Source organism: Tigriopus californicus, chromosome 10 (genome assembly GCF_007210705.1).
Source record: "Tigriopus californicus strain San Diego chromosome 10, Tcal_SD_v2.1, whole genome shotgun sequence".
NCBI classification, from domain to species: domain Eukaryota; kingdom Metazoa; phylum Arthropoda; class Copepoda; order Harpacticoida; family Harpacticidae; genus Tigriopus; species Tigriopus californicus.
Window position 1 is genome coordinate 8,011,673 of NC_081449.1, and position 15,485 is coordinate 8,027,157.

A 15,485-nucleotide genomic window follows, 5' to 3' on the forward strand; every position below is an offset into this window, starting at 1 on the left:
AATATTTTTCCAACCCTTGCTATTAGTATTTGATTTGGGGTGATGAGAGAAAATGTTTTGCAGAGATCAGGATGCCGCCCCATATTCATATTTTTCCTTGAATTTTCTTTTTCTTGCATGAGGAATTCAAATCCCAATGCCACAGCAAAATCATTTTTGAACTAATTTTGAAACTTAATTTCAAGGAGTATTAGTCTGGAAGCATTCAATCATCATAATTTCTAAAGCTACCACCAATTTTGGTGTTGAATTATGATTTTGTCTATAGATTGCGGATATAAACAGAACTTAATCAAAACCAAATTTGAACTAACTGTTCAATAGAGTAGCCAATTTGGTGTACAGTAAAAAGGTTTGATGCCCATTCATTTTTATTTTTGAACAGAGAATGTCAAAAGTAGTCATCTGGTGACAACATTAAAGGTCTGAAGTCATCCATATATTTTGTGGCCATTGAGATTCAAAAGTAGCCACATCTGGAAATTTTGGCCACTGCTGTGGCCACCTGGCAAAGTTGCTTGGAACAGTTCTGACATTACACTTGTTTGTCTTGATTCGGACAACAGAAAGTTGAGGCCGGCCTGGTCAGTACATCTTCACATTTTGGACAACTTGACTTCCAGGAAATGTACGCAATGCTCTTTGAGGGTGGCAAGGAACATTTACAATTCAACCATTAGCAAACTCCATTTCTTTATCAGGATACAAAAGCGGAAATACTTTTCAATTTGTTACTTGTTGCCTTTTTCATCAAATTTACTTTGGCAAGGAAGTGCCCTCAAACATTTTCTCTGATCCTTCCATATCAAAATCCAAAATAAATGATGTTGAAATAACTTATGACTTCATTATCCACCCTCAGTTCTTAATCTTGCTCTGGTGTTTTAGGCACCAGTAGCTAATCAATCAACTTAAAGCTTTTGTGACAATGAACACAGGTAATGCTGAATACCAAACCATCCAAATGATTAACAATAACAAACAGCATCCCCTCATATTCGGTTTGATGTGCTCCTTAGCTTTTCACATTTCCAAGGCTTATTATGTATAGAGAGTGGATTAAAAAGTTTTTAACATAAAAGATATTTTGTCTTATAGTTTGATGTTTAAGCCAAAAACGGCAGTGTGATTGAGGTTATCACTTTCAAAAATTGAAATATCGGTAAATGAATCTAATAGCATTTCTTATACTCTACATCCGACACTGGGGTTTGAAACTACAACACCTTGTTTACTCTGCCTGTTGGACCACTTAGATACAGCAGCTCAATGTTGAGACATTGAGGCGGCAGTAAAGGAAAATGACGTCATTATCACATTTTGAGTGATCACTTGTACTTTTGAGGCTTAATAGTTTATGGTTAAGGGATTCAATCAGAGTTCCAATTCCTTATTTCATGAAAGGAAAGGTTTAAATAGTACTGTATTTTAATAAGCTGTCACCGTTTTACTCATTAATATGCTTAAAAAATACTTTAGAAACAAAAAAGCTGTTTTTGGACTTAATTTTCCGTTTTACAATTTACTATTTATAAAAAACTTTTTGAAACCCTGGAAAAGTTCTTTGTTTAGAGTGGCGCATTGCATTGTGGTTTTTTAGTACCTATACTGTATTGAAAAGCACCACAGTGACCTCCCAAAATTTGTGTTGATATCATCAAACAGTTGTTACTTAAAGGAATCAAAACATTCTGTACACCATTTCAACCCTTTATTGAATTTATGTGTGAGGAGAATCAGTTTTTCATATTGCGGGAGAACTGAATGGCACTTCCATCACTTAAGTTTTTCTGTTGCAAAGTTTAGGTGTTGTATTAGCAAGGAAAACTTGAAATAGCAATAAACTAGATTGTCAAGATCAAGAATATCAATTAGTACAAAATGAATGCAATGTCAAAATGTACAAAAGACAATTCAACATTTCAGTGCTGCAGGTAGCTATGTTTGACGGAAACCAAAAGTGACATAGACTGAAAGCATTTGGATGCTTTGTTCCAATTTGTCCCCTAGTTCATTGATTTCTATACACTGGATGTTGGACTACCTACCACTCTGTTGGTAAAACAAGTATAACAGATAGTCTCCTGGGAATTGATCACAAACCCGTTTATTGTACTGTTTAGCCGACTAAATGGTTGGTTGTCTGACCATAGAGGAAGCAAAACCTAGAGACTGATGGGAGCTAGCCAAGTGGACTTGTTTTCAGAGTAAATGTGTGACAGCTGAATGGCTGATAGGGTATAGTTTCTAATTGTGGAGGCGTTGCTTTCAATTGGCTGGAAGTGCACTGTCCTGGTTGTCAATTCATGAGGTATAAAACCACAACCTCGATTTTTACTCTTCCATGTTTCTTCTTCTGTGGTCCGACATCCAGTGTCTAGAAAACTATGAAAATTTTTAATTTTGTAGTGGAGTGATAAGTGAAGATTTGCCCAATTATTTATTTATTTTCCTTTTTAATCCTACCAAGGCCTGAACCTGCCAGCCAAATATTTTTCTTTAAAGTCGTTAAATCAACAGATCTGAACGCCTCTAGCTTGCTCTCTCTCGAGCGGCGAGCGGCAAAGCTCAGCTCGATTCGGTCTCCAGTGCCCTCGATTTAACCAGTTTGAAATACTTTAATTGAAGGGATGAAATTTATCAGAATAGTACCTACGTACATATGATGTCCTCGTGACATCTTTGTCGATGTCGGCCTGCTCAAAGGCTAAATAGAGTCGTCTCTACGAGCACGTCCAGCCCAACAACGTTGTCCCTACGCCTTTTGTTCTCAAGATGTTCGTCTTCAAGACTCGACTCGCCTCGAACTTGCCACCACCGACTTGAACGGCGGAGGAGCTCAATGGACCGACCAAGTTCGGTCGGATGGATTTAACTCTCTCCGTCTTACTGGTCTTACTCGATATCTCTCTCCCTCACTCGCTCTATGTGTGTTTGTGTGTGTGTGTTTCTCTCTCTCTCGTCTCTTTCTCTGTGTCTTTGGTCTGCATGCCAATGTTATACGTGGGTTACGTACTAAGTTCTGGACTTGTCTTGTCGTACGTCCTCTTGTTCCCAGTTCCCTGCGCTCAGGCGCTCAGTTGATGTTTCCCATTGTATAACGCGTTAGTCAAATGTAAACCCGCTGTTCTACAAGAGTTACAACATACAGCAGCTGCAAACTGTGATGAATCGAAGGTCGTCACTCTTCCAGCCTTTGTAAACGATCGACACAAACACCCAAAACAAGTGGAGTCCATCCGCCATCGTTATCTATATTCGGGTGTGATTGGTGGTTGTTCTCTGTCATCTGTCGGCCAGTGAGGGGTCCACGCCCAAACCTAACGATGGCCACGTACGTGGTCGAAGATTCCGAGGAGAAGCGACTTCTCATGGGACACGCCTCGCCCAACCGAACCTCTTCCATCGTGACCATGGACTTGGATAGCTGTTCAATCCAGAGCTCCTCGCGGGCTGAGGAAGACCTCCCCACGGACATATCGGACGAAGTGGCCACCGAGCAACTCCATGAACTCCGATACAACGAGTTGCTGAGGCGATCCCACCAGGAAGACCTGTCCAGCATAGAGGAAACCAATTGTGTATACAAGGCTGGCTTCGACAAGCACGGACGAACCGTCATTGTTTTCATAGGCAAATGGTTCAAACAGAGCGAGATTGACTTGGACAAAGCCTTGCTTTACCTCATCCGATTGGTCCATGAAGTGGCTGATCACGACTACGTGGTGGCTTACTTCCATACTCGAACTTCTCGGGACAACATCCCGAGCTATTGGTGGATTAAAGAGGTGTACAACACTGTCACATACAAGTACAAGAAGCACTTGAAAGCCTTCTACATCGTACACCCCACTATGTGGACCAAGATGACGTGTTGGTGGTTTTCAACCTTCATGGCCCCGGCCATCAAAAACAAAATTCAGAACATCCCCGCCCTGGAGATGCTCACCCCATTTGTGGACCAGAAGGAAATGAGCTTGCCCATGTTTATCACCGAGCAAGATATGGTGTTTAATGGAATCCGATACTACAAGCCTTGAGCCCCTCGCTTTGAACAAGCCAACACCATGAGATGCCAATTCATTTAATGTGTTAGCTTTGATGCTGCTAGAACCTAACGTGCCAATAACCAAAGATAGTGTGGAGGCGTGTGCCCCCAATACGTTCCCTTCCTCAAGAATGATAGTTTGAGATACACAACGCACCCTCGCCCAACTTAAAAAAAATCAATGCATTTACGAAGTGGAATTCTTTTTGTTAGAATAATTCCCGTGGAATAGTAGGGATTCCAATAGATTCGCCATATAAACATCATCATAATCACTATTCATCTTAGTTGTCTTTGTTCTTCTGTGTTTGTTGTCCAACATTTATATAGATTTCTATTATTGAGGCCAAATTGTTACAACGTTTACGAAAAATAAACAATTGAATCACGGATGAGTGGGCTTGCTTTCCATGGCATATTTTTGAGTCCAGTCTTGGGCGGTCTTGAAATAAAACTCGGGGCGCATTTGAAATTCCTCAGCAATGTCCGACATTAGTGGGTCGTCTGCGGTAAAATCAATAGATTTACTTGTTGCTATCTAAACTTGAGCTTCGGGATGTAAATTACCCGGATTAGGTTCGCCCATCAACAAGCGAATCGAAGTAAGTACGGCTGCCACATTCAAACTGGGCTTCCAGGTCCCCTGTAAGAACCCGTATTTACACATTTGGTAGACCCCCTACGGTCAGCCCTTAGGCCTTCCGATCAAAGTTGGAAATGAACCGACCTTGGGTGGCATTTTCAAAATATCCAGGCAAATTCGGCCATTAGTGTCAATATTGGGATGGTAGATCTGCGTCAAAAATTGAACTTCAAATAATCAGAAATATTTAGTTTCTACAACTGCTGGCCAGGCAGACCCCTCAGACTCCTGAATTAGTTCGATACTAGCCTTGAGGTGGCTGGAACGGGTAACGGTCTGGGATGTGGATCTTCAGCCGGAATGTTCCCTTGGCGTAAGGTGAATCCTCGGCGCCAAACATGACCGCGTCCAACTCGTTCAAAGTGGACTCATCGCCACTGAGCCAACAAGAAATCCCAATGGGCGGATTCTTGCAGCAAGCAAAAGCAACATATACCATAAAACAATGTCTAATAACCTGCATGCATAAGCTAGTAGTTACCTTGACCAAATCGGCGATTTCTTTTTTCATGCGAAGACTTCGTTGCATTGTTTGCTTCGTCAATCTTCGGTAAAGTAAGGTGAAGAAAAAGTAGTTAAAAGATAAAACACGGTCAATGATAGGACTAGCCAAGGCTTTCTCGAAGGAAATGGGTCAAAGTTTGTTGAAAAAACTGTCAGTACTGGCAGCACTGATAGGTAATAGTTAATGTTAGCAAAAAGATTCTCCATGGAAATTACCAATGAAACATAGCAATCTGATGTATCAAGCAATTGATGCCAAAGTATTCCTCGACCATTTTTCTATTGAGCGCTACAATCAAGCCAGAAAATGTCTAATAAGTCGAATATGACCCTTGACGGCTCGTCACTGGCAATCCTTGGGCAAAAGCATGAACTTCAACATGTTCAGCCTTTTCCCGCCCTGCCATTTGGCTTTTCCTAGGACTAGGACTAGCACTTTGCAATCATAGTTTCAGATAGACATGATTTTGAGCGTAACGAATAAAAACGCACATAATAGAACGATATCATTGCTAAAAGCTCTTTCATATATTACTGTGAATTCATCATTATATGATAGCCTATTTTAGTCAAGTAGATAGATTTTAACAAAAAAAAGATCGCACACTAACCCTGTGCTTGATCAGCAGACACATAAATAAACAGTTCAACACTTCAGCAACATACAACAAAACAACCCGAGAAATGTCAATGTCGCCTTCTCATCCGCCGATCCAATCCAATTTTCTCATCCCACCTCAGCGAAGGTATTCCTTGAGATGCATCTAATGCATATCAACATGGCCTCGAGAAAAATGCCTTGGATACTGATTGGGAGCATCAGCCTCTTGGGATTAGCGGTTCACGGCTACGAATATGTCAAGGGGCCAGTTTTGGTGGAGGAGATCGCCCCCTGTCCCGGCTTGTACTGTGGTCGAACCCGCCTCAACAAGACGCATAATTCGGCCTGCGGGCAGTGTCCCAGAGGCTGGAAGGTGTCCAACAATACGCATTCCTTGTGCCGAGAATGCCTGGAACAACCTTCTTTGTACGATTGGTTCTTTCTGGCCTTTCACTTTTTGTTGGTCTTGTCGCTTCATTGGTACTTCATCGATGCTTCGGCCAAGCGGCTGAAATTCACCAAAGAGGTGATTCTCTTGCATTTCTGCGCCCTCATCGAGGTGGTTTTGAGCGCGATCCTGACCGTCTTGATCACTGTGCCCTCGGGACGGTTGGCGTTGCACTCGTGTCGGGTCACCCGGCTCTCGGATTGGTACAGTTTCTTTCATAATCCCAATCCCAACTACGAGGAGACGCTTCATTGCACGCAAGAGGTGGTCTACCCGTTGTATAGCTTGGTTTTTGTGTTTTATGTACTGTGCGGACTCACCATGTTGGTGATTCGACCGGGTCTGGCCGCCCGAATTTATCCACGTCGAGGCCAAGCTGCTGTGTATGACGCTTTGTATTTCTTGCCCATTCTGGCCTTGATTCACGGCTTGGGTAGTGGTCTGGTGTATATGGCATATCCGTATATCGTGCTCACTTTGTCTCTCGTGTCATGTGCCAGCCATTTTGCCTTCAAGCTCGACCAATCCATGCGGTCTTTGCTCAAAGGCTGTTTCACCGATCAGCGCAATTTGATCATTCTCATTGGCCATTGGGCGTTGCATGCCTTTGGAATTTTGGCTATTACACAGTTGACTCATCTCGAGTTCCACCTCTCGCTACTCACCCTTATACCATTGCCCGCTCTGTTTTATGTCATAACGGCTAGATTCACGGACCCCGTGAATTTCAAGTCTGATTTCCAGCCTTCGATGGCGCATTGAAGAAACGGTTGGTTCGCAACAAGAATGTTTTTGTATTATTCAATAAAGTATATTGCCTTTTAAACTGACAGCATATTGTAAATGCAGAGGATTACAGGTGATTTTGGACGGATTTCCATCATTTTTGAATTATCCTTGGGAGATAATGATATACATTCCCAATTCACTTGACGCTTGTGCCTTGTTCACGATAATCCGACTTTTTCTTGACACGACTTCCGGGTCTCAAAACGCACACGTGCCCATCTCAGGATTCTCGTCTAAAGACTTGAAGTCACTATGACTCGTCCCACCACTTCAAGGACCTCGCTTACATGGCAAAAACGAAAAATGTGAAAATGGCATAAATGACCAAGAGAAAAACAAAATTCGAGAGTCTAGGCGGGGCAGGAAGCGGTAGCTTGGTCACTGGACTAGGAGTAACCTTGGAGGCCCCGTGGGCTTTTCGCAAGGCATGTGGGGACTCCGTACAGGTTTGGCAGATTCGTCGGTTTTGTGCCAGGGCCCGAATATCGCCCACACTCCGTCGGTGCTTCAAGTGACCCGTGGAAGGCTTCTTGTGGGCTTCCCGTCGATGATTACCCAAAAGTTTACCGGAGGCGAAATTCTCCGGACAATCCGGACAATGGTAAGGCAATTGTCGCTTGACCAGATGAGCTTGAATGTGATAGTTGACACTCTCGAGTCCTCGGAACTTCCTCAGGCATTGGGAACATGTGTAATAATTTCGTCCATCCGCTTCTGATTGGGAGGAAACCACGAGTGCGGGTGCTTGGCGTTGTTCAGGATCCATTTTCAAGTCTTAATGAGCACATAGACACCAACGTTATGCTTCAAAATTTCAAACGTAGAACATTGTAGAAGAGTGACGTGAGAAGCCAGGGGCAACCTTGAGCTCCTTGGTGTCTCTGCACTGCAATGGAAGGCTGACAAGCAGTGTTCAATCATGACGCCAGAGGGCCTAAGTGGATTAGACTGTTGCCCCTCAAGTAGGCTACTTATCCATTGAGTGGATTCGTGTCAATGTGCTTGGAGTGAACAGGGGAATGAACTTTGGATATTGAACTGGATCACCGCCGTGAGGCGACAGAAAAAAAAATCACCGATGAATCGAGACTGACCTGCGTAAAAACCTTGATTTCTCCAGCCGTCTCCAATCCTGCCGCATGCCTACTTACCTAAGTTAGCACCTACCTTCACAAAATTGTGATGTCATATGTTTCGACAGGTTTTATCAGCTGTTAAGCGACCCAAGTGGCAAGACTTGGAACTGTTGATAATTATCACTCTGGTCTGGTCAGATTCCAGGAAACTTGTATAAAATGGGGCATTCTGTCAGTTAGCTTAATCAAAATGCATTCAGATATGATCATTTATTCTTCCAATACAAGTTCTAAAGGGTTATTGCATTTCCATTATCTGATTTCGGGCTCACTCCTTCATCTCTCTGTCTTTCTCTATCTCCTAGAGAGATGGGCGGTAAACGTTATTCTCCACCGATTGGTTGGCGCTGCAACTTTTTTAAACTTAACCTAACCTTATCAAACCGAACCTAACCTAACCTAACCCAACCTAACCTAACACGATAATAATAGCCTTTAAGGTCTCTCTCCAAACGTTTCTAACAATTTGTCACAATTTTAAAAATGAGCACCGCCAACTAATCGGTGGACAATAACGTTTATCTAGATGAGCTAGTCCGGAAACTAGCTTCGTAAACAAACCTCGCTTAATGTATCGTCCTCTGAGATTGAAATGGGCGGAAAAAGGCGTAGAAATGCTCCCAGGAGACGGCTAATCCCCGACCTGGCCTTGCCCGCTGATCATGTGTCTGTGCAGCATTTTGCAGATGCCAAACCCGACATGAGGGGCAAATCTCGCGTGTCCAAATCCCTCTTGTCGGCCTCTTCAGTCCGTGGACTGGAAAAGCTGAATCAAAGTGGTGCAATCTTAGAAGAACACTCGAGCCTGCCCGACGATTGGGAGGAGCCACTCCACGATTACACTGTGGACAAAATGAAGGGTATGGTCTACGACGTGTTCCCCTCCGATTTCTGGGATGTTTTAAGTCGCCATATCGAACCCCCAGAAGTGCAGACTTTTAGCCTCATCAATCGATACACGTGGGCCATCGTCCGCACGGCGGGATTCTGGGCACAGCTTTTCCGGCGCTATTACCGTCCAGATGCGCATCTGCCGGAAGAATTGGACCCTACCGACATGCGCCGCTTACGAGGTTTGAAGTAAGTACTTTTTTGCTCTCTGTTCAACATGATTGAATTGAGATTGGTGGGCTTATCTTCTCATCATCTTATGATTTTTAGATCCCGTGTGATTCGAAGCCTCTTCTATTTGTACAAACCGTACCTCACGGCCCCTAGAAAGAAAATCCAAGAACCCTACCTCATCAAAGGATACATCTGTCAAAAATGGTGGTTGAATCAGATCAATGGCAAGGGCTTCCAATTCTTCTTCAAGTTCCAGAAACAGAGAAAATCTCAATTGAATAAATGGGGCCAACGACCAAAAGTTCCGGCTGTTAAGTTTGATCAAGACCAGGTAGAAGATCAGGAAGTCTATTTGGGCGATGGTTCACGGAACATGTCTTATTGTGATATCTTCCATAATCCGGAAGACTCCTGCGTTTTACTGGAGATTCGAACTAACGGCTTTTGCCATGTGCCTTATACAATATTGGGTTCAAAACTGATCGATATCAGTGTGAATGTGTGCGGGGCAGGATTTCAGTTTCAAAAGCTAGCCATGAGTTTTGTTCCGGCACACCAGTATTCAATCAATTGTGATAATCTAACCAGTGTGATATTGAACGGTGTGGCAGCCTTTAGATTGGTGAATTGGTACGAACCAACGTACATGCAAATTGTCAAGTCATAAATATGTTGAAATATAGCCACATTCACGGGAACCAATTAACAAATGCTAACAAGAGTTTTAATTTTAATTGTAGATGTCAGAGCTGGAATGGCTTCAAAATGCTCCCTGCTCAAATCTATTGGAGACTGATATCCGATCGAAAAGCTTCAATTTAGCGCCCTGGAATGGAAATTCAACCGCCAAAGACGCTCGCACTACTTGGAAGAGCGATCGGTTGGTCTTAGAGAACGACCAATTCTTCCAGAATCTTCACATCGGGGATACAACGGCGTTAGAAGCCATCTCCGAGCGATCCACGTGTCCGAAGTGTGAAAAATCAAGAAAGTATTACTGCTACTCGTGTTACATCCCCCTCAAGGAGACAGCCAGTCTGATTCCCACTATTCCATCTTTGCCTGTTCAAATTGACGTCATCAAACATCCGCATGAGCTCGATGGAAAGGTGAATTCCGCATAACCCAGTGTTTCACTTTTTTACGCATTGATTGAATATCTGTTTTCAGAGCTCGGCCATTCATGCCAAGGTCATTTGTCCAAATTCCGTCCGAGTGTTTACCTATCCGGATATTCCGGATTATCAAGACGAAAAAGTATTGGTTCTCTTTCCGGGCGATAAGGCTGAGAAGTTGGATGACTACTTCCCTCAGCATTTGACTGTACCCCAAAAGAGAGCCCAGTTTCAAAGGATCCTTTTCGTTGATTGTACTTGGCACCAAGTGAAAAGCATTTGCTTGGATGACCGAATTATCAATCTGCCGCAACTGATTTTGGATGACAGGCAAACTGTGTTTTGGCGAAATCAAAAGGGAAAACCCAAAGAATACCTGGCCACAATCGAGGTAAGACCGTCACAAATGAATATCAATGAGGCTAGCTCACATTGTGTTGCATCCTTTTCTTTTTTTAGGCTATCTATTATTTCTTGCAAGATTACCATACCAAAGTTTTGGGATTGAAGTACGATGGCGAATTTGACAAGCTTTTGTTCCTCTTCAAATTTATGCATCACAGATTGCATGAGCTATACAAATAATAAACATCAATGCGATGTGTCAGGCTGTATCCTAATATCTTTCGTTCCAGTCAGGACTAGTTTGAAGCAATGGTTGTGTTGACGAAGCCCACGAGTTTCGGTCAGGATCCCTCGTTTGATAAAGTGCGTATCCTGGGTGTTCTCCAATTGAATAGAGGTCTTGACCTGAGATTTGGGACCCTTGGTAGTCTTGGCGTTAACGCTGAAAATGTCTTGTTTCGTGAAAATGATGGGAATTTTGATGTTGCCGAGGCAGTCCATTACTTTCTTTAATTTTTGTTTTACATAGCTATCGTGCGAGTATATACGAGTGGAGAGTCGTTCGACGTAATAGAAAGATCCGAGCGAGTCGATAGCAATCAAGAAGAGGTTTGCATTACTACTGATGGCGGCGGGTAGCACGTTAAGAAAGCCTTGAAAGTCCTCAAGCTCACAAATATCCACCATCAGTAGTCGCTTCAAATGCTTCTTAGACATGTCACTTCCGACTTGTTGGCTCAGCATGTCATGGAAATCGTACGCATTGATCGTGTGATCCACGTTAATGAACAAAACTTCGCCATTCTCCGATCCAGTGAGCACTTGGGTGATGATGTGCGCTAGGTATAAGCTTTTTCCCGTGCCCGTGGCCCCGTGTATTTCCATGACTTGATCGGTCCCAAGGCGACATGGAAGACAAGCCAGGGAACGCGGCGTAGGGCGAGGCATCAATCGCTCGGCTAACTCAAGGCCATTTTCTTGGGCAATGGCGGTTAGAATATTCATAGTAAAACGTACCTGAAAGCAGAAGAAAAAGACCACTGCTGAGGAGGTGGGCGGGCATTAGTGTATCTAGTCTTCAAAGGTCTGAATGCATTCCAATATTTCGAGGCCACGAATCTTGACGTTTCGTAACCGGGGTAGTCTGCTTTGAAGATCGTCTATGGTTTCTGTTTTTATTTTCGGACATAATGAGACGTCCAAATTTCGGAGGCGAGTTGAAAATTGCGCCAATTGCAAAATCCCGGAAGAAGTGAGTGAACGACACTGTGACACGTTTAACTTAACTAATCTTCGAAGAGCTTGCACACAGCCGACTAGCCCCGAGTCTGTGATGGATGTTTGACTGATATCGACCACTTCTAATGAAGGATTTCGTTCGGAGAGCATGATAAATCCCGTGTCCGAGATGAAAAGGCATTTGCTCAAATTAATTTCTCTCAAGCAGAAGAAATTGAAGGCACGCTGGATCGAAATATCAGTGATATCGCTGTTACAAAGGGTGAGCCGTTCCAAATGGCTAAGCTTGTCCAATTTCGCCATGTCGGTCCAGTCATGACACGTTTCAGCTAAAGTACGAGCAGTACTCATTCGGGCTGCGTCGTTGATGACTTCTCCTTCCGCCGAGGTGCCCAAAAATATTTTGCCATCTAGCTTCATGCATTCGATGGGTCCGACAAAGGATACTTGGTCTGCCTAAAAATATTTTGCCATCTAGCTTCATGCATTCGATGGGTCCGACAAAGGATACTTGGTCTACCTTGGCGAGCCCACAGAAGCCAAGGTCACTTAAACGTGGGCACGAGCCGATATTGAGAGCCTTTATTTTGGGACATGTTTCCAAGAGAGTGTGCAAACATGCATCAACCATAGCCTCTTGACAATTTTCCGCACTGAATTCCTCCAAATTAGGGAAAAGCGACAAGATGGCTCGAAAATTCTCCGGCGAGCTCATGAAGGAGCTGACATTGAGTGACCTGAGTGACTTTTGGCTTTTGCTCGAGGCCAAGCCTTTGCGTAGATGTTTGCTCGATGAATCCAACGCAGTACAATCTAAACGCACTAGATTATGCAATTTGGACAAGCAAGTGTCCAATCCCTTGGGAATCGAGAGTAACCTGAGGTTAAGATCTTGAATCTGTTCCATCTCTTGAAATATTTGCAACGATGTGGCTGGATAGTCCAGAAAGACGCGGCGGCATTGATCCAAATCCAATGAGGTCAGGCTCTTTTGGCACCGAACCAAATGAAGCACTCCTTCTTGCGAGATCGGATTCTTGGCCAGTTTAACCGTTCTCAGGTTAAGGTTATCAACCTCGGCAATGTCTTGCAATCTCATGCCATCTAGGTTTGTGTCCACCAAATCCAACGATTGGAGCCGCTGAGCCTGTTTCCGAATGAATTCCAGCAAAACCGAGAAGGTGAGCACCGACCGATTGGGTTTCTTCTCAGAGGCAGGTCCCATTGGTGTCTTGAGAATCGGGCATTTACGGAGCGATAGATGAGCTAGATTGGGCACGCATTCCATCATCCGCTCAAAAACCACATCAGACAGAAATGAGTTATGCGCCAGATCTAAGGTCGTGACTTTGGTTAATACGCCATTTAAGCAGGATCGCTCGAGCTTGCTTTCTAGAATTGTACCCGACATAAATACGTCTCTTAGATTAATCAGGCCGATTTCCCGCAAATTATGGCCCCATTTGAGAATGGCCACCAAATCATTGGGCGAAGCCTCCACCTTCTCCAAGACGAGTGAACTCAGTCTGGGCATGATCTGGCTCCACATGTGAACCCATGAGCCGCCTTCATTGTAATTTAGCGCAATGCCTTGAAGATGGATCTTTGTGAAGGCCCATAAATGAGGGGCGGTCACACGAGGAAATCCCTCCGTTAAATCCAACTGGTTTCGAAATCGGAGCCAAGTGCGTCGATGAAGGCCTTGAGTATGCGTGGCACGATACCAATGTCGGTTCACTAGACTACATTCCAGCACATCGTTCAGATTTAGGTACCCAAAGATCTTGACGAGTAGTTCCTCCGGCAATGGAGGAGGGGTGTCACATGTAGCCATAGCCAAGAGAACGACTAAAAGAGTGTAGCAAATTGGGTTGGATAAGGCCTTACATGCAACAATCCTGATTGACAAACGGAAGAGATTGTCAGTGACTCAATCGATGATGGATGGATGGATGATGTAAGCAAGATGGGAGGAGCGGCGCCCCTTTGGACCGACTTTTCGGCGTTTTCAAGACTAGGTGACCCACCCACTCACCCGTTACTCTACATTCAGTTTATTTTTGTCATGAAATCAGCTGATTTAGAAAGAAACTCAGTTTGGCCAGCAGAACCTAGCATCGTGACATTGGCAGAGCGAGCGTTTCTTTCTAACTTCCAACAGAGCCACAATTGGCGATACAGTCAAGTCTCAGCAAATCTTGATCTTGATCAAATCTTTATTGGGCATTCATTATGGTTTGGTTAGGTTGAAGGATTAAAGATAAGCACCACATATGCACTACAAGATGACAAGGTAGAATATTTAAAGAATTGAAAGAGGTTCCGTGGCTTGTCGTCAAGAGGGCCTACTAGCTTTCGTGAACGTTCTCGTTTGATATCATAAAGATGAAAGTCGACAGTAACCTCAAGGAGCTTCACCGTCATTTTGTTGCGAACGGAAAGCCACAGTATTTCTCGTCTTGTCATGTTTTTTGAATGCAACAAGATATTCAATGATAACTAAGACAGTTGTAGAAAAAAGAAAATCAATATCCTGCACTCTAAAACTCTCCCCCTTCACATTTGCTTTCTCCCACTCATCCGTCTTTGGTTTCCCGATGTACGCTCTAACCTTTGATTTGGAAGCGCGTCTCGTCAGTTACGAACTGAGCTCCAAAGAAAGGCCCCAGATCGCAACACCTATGGCGCAATTTTAAGCCCTTGGTTCCAGCATTCGCTTGAATTCGCATTCTATCATGAGTCACTCTACCCCACCCCTGGGTCTACTCTGCTGGCGGGTGTATCTCCTAGTTTGGATGGGTTCGCTGGTTCAGGGCTCGTGTGTGAGTCTCTCTTTGGACTCTGGAACCCGAGAGGAGCGCCTGCAAGTGGGCAAAAAGAAGTACGAGATGCTCGTCACCGATGCCAAGATGCCACGCTACGGACCTTGTTGGAAGAAGGCCTTACAGGCCCTGGAAACCGGATGTCAAAACCTCACCGACGATGAGCAGAGCTACATGGCCTTACAATTTGCCAATTGTTTCTTGGCCAAGGCGGGACAAACCACGTATCCTTGTTCCAGGAACCAGGTCCTGAGCGAATGTCTGAAAGATATGGATCACAAGGCCTTTACCACATTCTCCGATTTCTTCACGGTAGGTTTTGATTGATGGCAGAGTAACCCCAAAGATCGATGTTCACATAGATCGTTTCCTGGCTTGACATGTGATACACTCATATTTTTCAGCACACGCACAATATGTGCTACTTTTTGCAATCCCAAGTATGGCACGAGCATACCGAGCAAACTATTGCTAGACTCTCAGCGGCCTCGGCCCAAATGTCGAGTAATCTGGAGGATTCATCCAATCTCCAAATGAACATCATCCAGAATCAGAGGGAGAGCTTGGAATATCAACGGCAAATCGTAGCCAATGGTACGATATTAAGCCAAGCCATTTCCTCGTCTAAAGAGAATGTGAAGGAGATGTTGCAAGAATTTAAGACTTCAACGCTGGAGCAACGAACCATGATATTTGAGATCTTTGAACGTCTAAGCAAGCTCCAGAATCT

At 44.0% G+C, this 15,485-nt stretch overlaps 8 protein-coding genes across 8 annotated transcripts in view; 5 read left to right on the forward strand and 3 right to left on the reverse strand.

The window, feature by feature from the left end:
- The first annotated feature begins 2,790 nt into the window (after window positions 1–2,790).
- LOC131888761 (protein GDAP2 homolog) lies at window positions 2,791–4,440 on the forward strand. The gene has a single exon (XM_059237690.1). It carries the CDS (start codon window positions 3,327–3,329, stop codon window positions 4,038–4,040), a length of 714 nt encoding a protein of 237 aa, XP_059093673.1. The 5' UTR covers window positions 2,791–3,326; the 3' UTR covers window positions 4,041–4,440.
- LOC131888762 (ubiquitin-conjugating enzyme E2 T-like) lies at window positions 4,321–5,407 on the reverse strand. Its single transcript, XM_059237691.1, has 5 exons — window positions 5,173–5,407; window positions 4,941–5,100; window positions 4,776–4,858; window positions 4,616–4,691; window positions 4,321–4,552 (listed from the first exon to the last, which is right to left on the reverse strand). The coding sequence occupies exons 1-5, from the start codon at window positions 5,218–5,220 to the stop codon at window positions 4,434–4,436; spliced, it is 486 nt and encodes a 161-aa protein (XP_059093674.1). The 5' UTR covers window positions 5,221–5,407; the 3' UTR covers window positions 4,321–4,433.
- Window positions 5,408–5,703: 296 nt separating this feature from the next.
- LOC131887567 (JNK1/MAPK8-associated membrane protein-like) lies at window positions 5,704–7,074 on the forward strand. The gene has a single exon (XM_059236184.1). It carries the CDS (start codon window positions 5,954–5,956, stop codon window positions 7,004–7,006), a length of 1,053 nt encoding a protein of 350 aa, XP_059092167.1. The 5' UTR covers window positions 5,704–5,953; the 3' UTR covers window positions 7,007–7,074.
- A 1,497-nt stretch (window positions 7,075–8,571) lies between these two features.
- On the forward strand, window positions 8,572–9,973 carry LOC131887566 (transmembrane protein 183A-like). The gene is made up of 2 exons (XM_059236183.1): window positions 8,572–9,249; window positions 9,331–9,973. Exons 1-2 carry the CDS (start codon window positions 8,762–8,764, stop codon window positions 9,899–9,901), a joined length of 1,059 nt encoding a protein of 352 aa, XP_059092166.1. The 5' UTR covers window positions 8,572–8,761; the 3' UTR covers window positions 9,902–9,973.
- Window positions 9,727–10,953, forward strand: LOC131887569 (tRNA-uridine aminocarboxypropyltransferase 1-like). The gene is made up of 4 exons (XM_059236185.1): window positions 9,727–9,864; window positions 9,975–10,343; window positions 10,405–10,740; window positions 10,809–10,953. Exons 2-4 carry the CDS (start codon window positions 9,975–9,977, stop codon window positions 10,932–10,934), a joined length of 831 nt encoding a protein of 276 aa, XP_059092168.1. The 5' UTR covers window positions 9,727–9,864; the 3' UTR covers window positions 10,935–10,953.
- Window positions 10,878–13,973, reverse strand: LOC131887570 (DNA repair protein XRCC2-like). Its single transcript, XM_059236186.1, has 2 exons — window positions 13,821–13,973; window positions 10,878–11,711 (listed from the first exon to the last, which is right to left on the reverse strand). The coding sequence occupies exon 2, from the start codon at window positions 11,697–11,699 to the stop codon at window positions 10,941–10,943; it is 759 nt and encodes a 252-aa protein (XP_059092169.1). The 5' UTR covers window positions 11,700–11,711; window positions 13,821–13,973; the 3' UTR covers window positions 10,878–10,940.
- LOC131887565 (F-box and leucine-rich repeat protein 13-like) lies at window positions 11,712–13,920 on the reverse strand. Its single transcript, XM_059236182.1, has 2 exons — window positions 12,454–13,920; window positions 11,712–12,389 (listed from the first exon to the last, which is right to left on the reverse strand). Exons 1-2 carry the CDS (start codon window positions 13,765–13,767, stop codon window positions 11,766–11,768), a joined length of 1,938 nt encoding a protein of 645 aa, XP_059092165.1. The 5' UTR covers window positions 13,768–13,920; the 3' UTR covers window positions 11,712–11,765.
- Window positions 13,974–14,530: 557 nt separating the features above from the next.
- The window catches only part of LOC131887571 (uncharacterized), a 2,216-nt gene continuing 1,261 nt past the window's right edge, over window positions 14,531–15,485 (forward strand). Inside the window, exons 1-2 of the mRNA XM_059236187.1 lie at window positions 14,531–15,067; window positions 15,160–15,473. Coding sequence (XP_059092170.1) covers window positions 14,669–15,067; window positions 15,160–15,473 — 713 coding nt within the window. The 5' untranslated portion in view covers window positions 14,531–14,668. The remainder of the gene's footprint in view (window positions 15,068–15,159; window positions 15,474–15,485) is intronic.

What these genes read in the sequence shown, in the direction of transcription:
- LOC131888761 (XM_059237690.1), top strand. Translation starts at nt 3,327, where the DNA reads ATGGCCACGTACGTGGTCGAAGATTCCGAGGAGAAGCGACTTCTCATG.
- LOC131888762 (XM_059237691.1), bottom strand. Translation starts at nt 5,220, where the DNA reads ATGCAACGAAGTCTTCGCATGAAAAAAGAAATCGCCGATTTGGTCAAG. An exon ending in CCCGTTCCAGCCACCTCAAG is followed by an intron (nt 4,859 to 4,940) that starts GCTAGTATCGAA and finishes GATTATTTGAAG; the next exon opens with TTCAATTTTTGACGCAGATC. An exon ending in GATGGGCGAACCTAATCCGG is followed by an intron (nt 4,553 to 4,615) that starts GTAATTTACATC and finishes ATTTTACCGCAG; the next exon opens with ACGACCCACTAATGTCGGAC.
- LOC131887567 (XM_059236184.1), top strand. Translation starts at nt 5,954, where the DNA reads ATGCATCTAATGCATATCAACATGGCCTCGAGAAAAATGCCTTGGATA.
- LOC131887566 (XM_059236183.1), top strand. Translation starts at nt 8,762, where the DNA reads ATGGGCGGAAAAAGGCGTAGAAATGCTCCCAGGAGACGGCTAATCCCC. An exon ending in CGCCGCTTACGAGGTTTGAA is followed by an intron (nt 9,250 to 9,330) that starts GTAAGTACTTTT and finishes TATGATTTTTAG; the next exon opens with ATCCCGTGTGATTCGAAGCC.
- LOC131887569 (XM_059236185.1), top strand. Translation starts at nt 9,975, where the DNA reads ATGTCAGAGCTGGAATGGCTTCAAAATGCTCCCTGCTCAAATCTATTG. An exon ending in CGCATGAGCTCGATGGAAAG is followed by an intron (nt 10,344 to 10,404) that starts GTGAATTCCGCA and finishes ATCTGTTTTCAG; the next exon opens with AGCTCGGCCATTCATGCCAA. An exon ending in AATACCTGGCCACAATCGAG is followed by an intron (nt 10,741 to 10,808) that starts GTAAGACCGTCA and finishes TTCTTTTTTTAG; the next exon opens with GCTATCTATTATTTCTTGCA.
- LOC131887570 (XM_059236186.1), bottom strand. Translation starts at nt 11,699, where the DNA reads ATGAATATTCTAACCGCCATTGCCCAAGAAAATGGCCTTGAGTTAGCC.
- LOC131887565 (XM_059236182.1), bottom strand. Translation starts at nt 13,767, where the DNA reads ATGGCTACATGTGACACCCCTCCTCCATTGCCGGAGGAACTACTCGTC. An exon ending in GCTTCTGTGGGCTCGCCAAG is followed by an intron (nt 12,390 to 12,453) that starts GTAGACCAAGTA and finishes AAATATTTTTAG; the next exon opens with GCAGACCAAGTATCCTTTGT.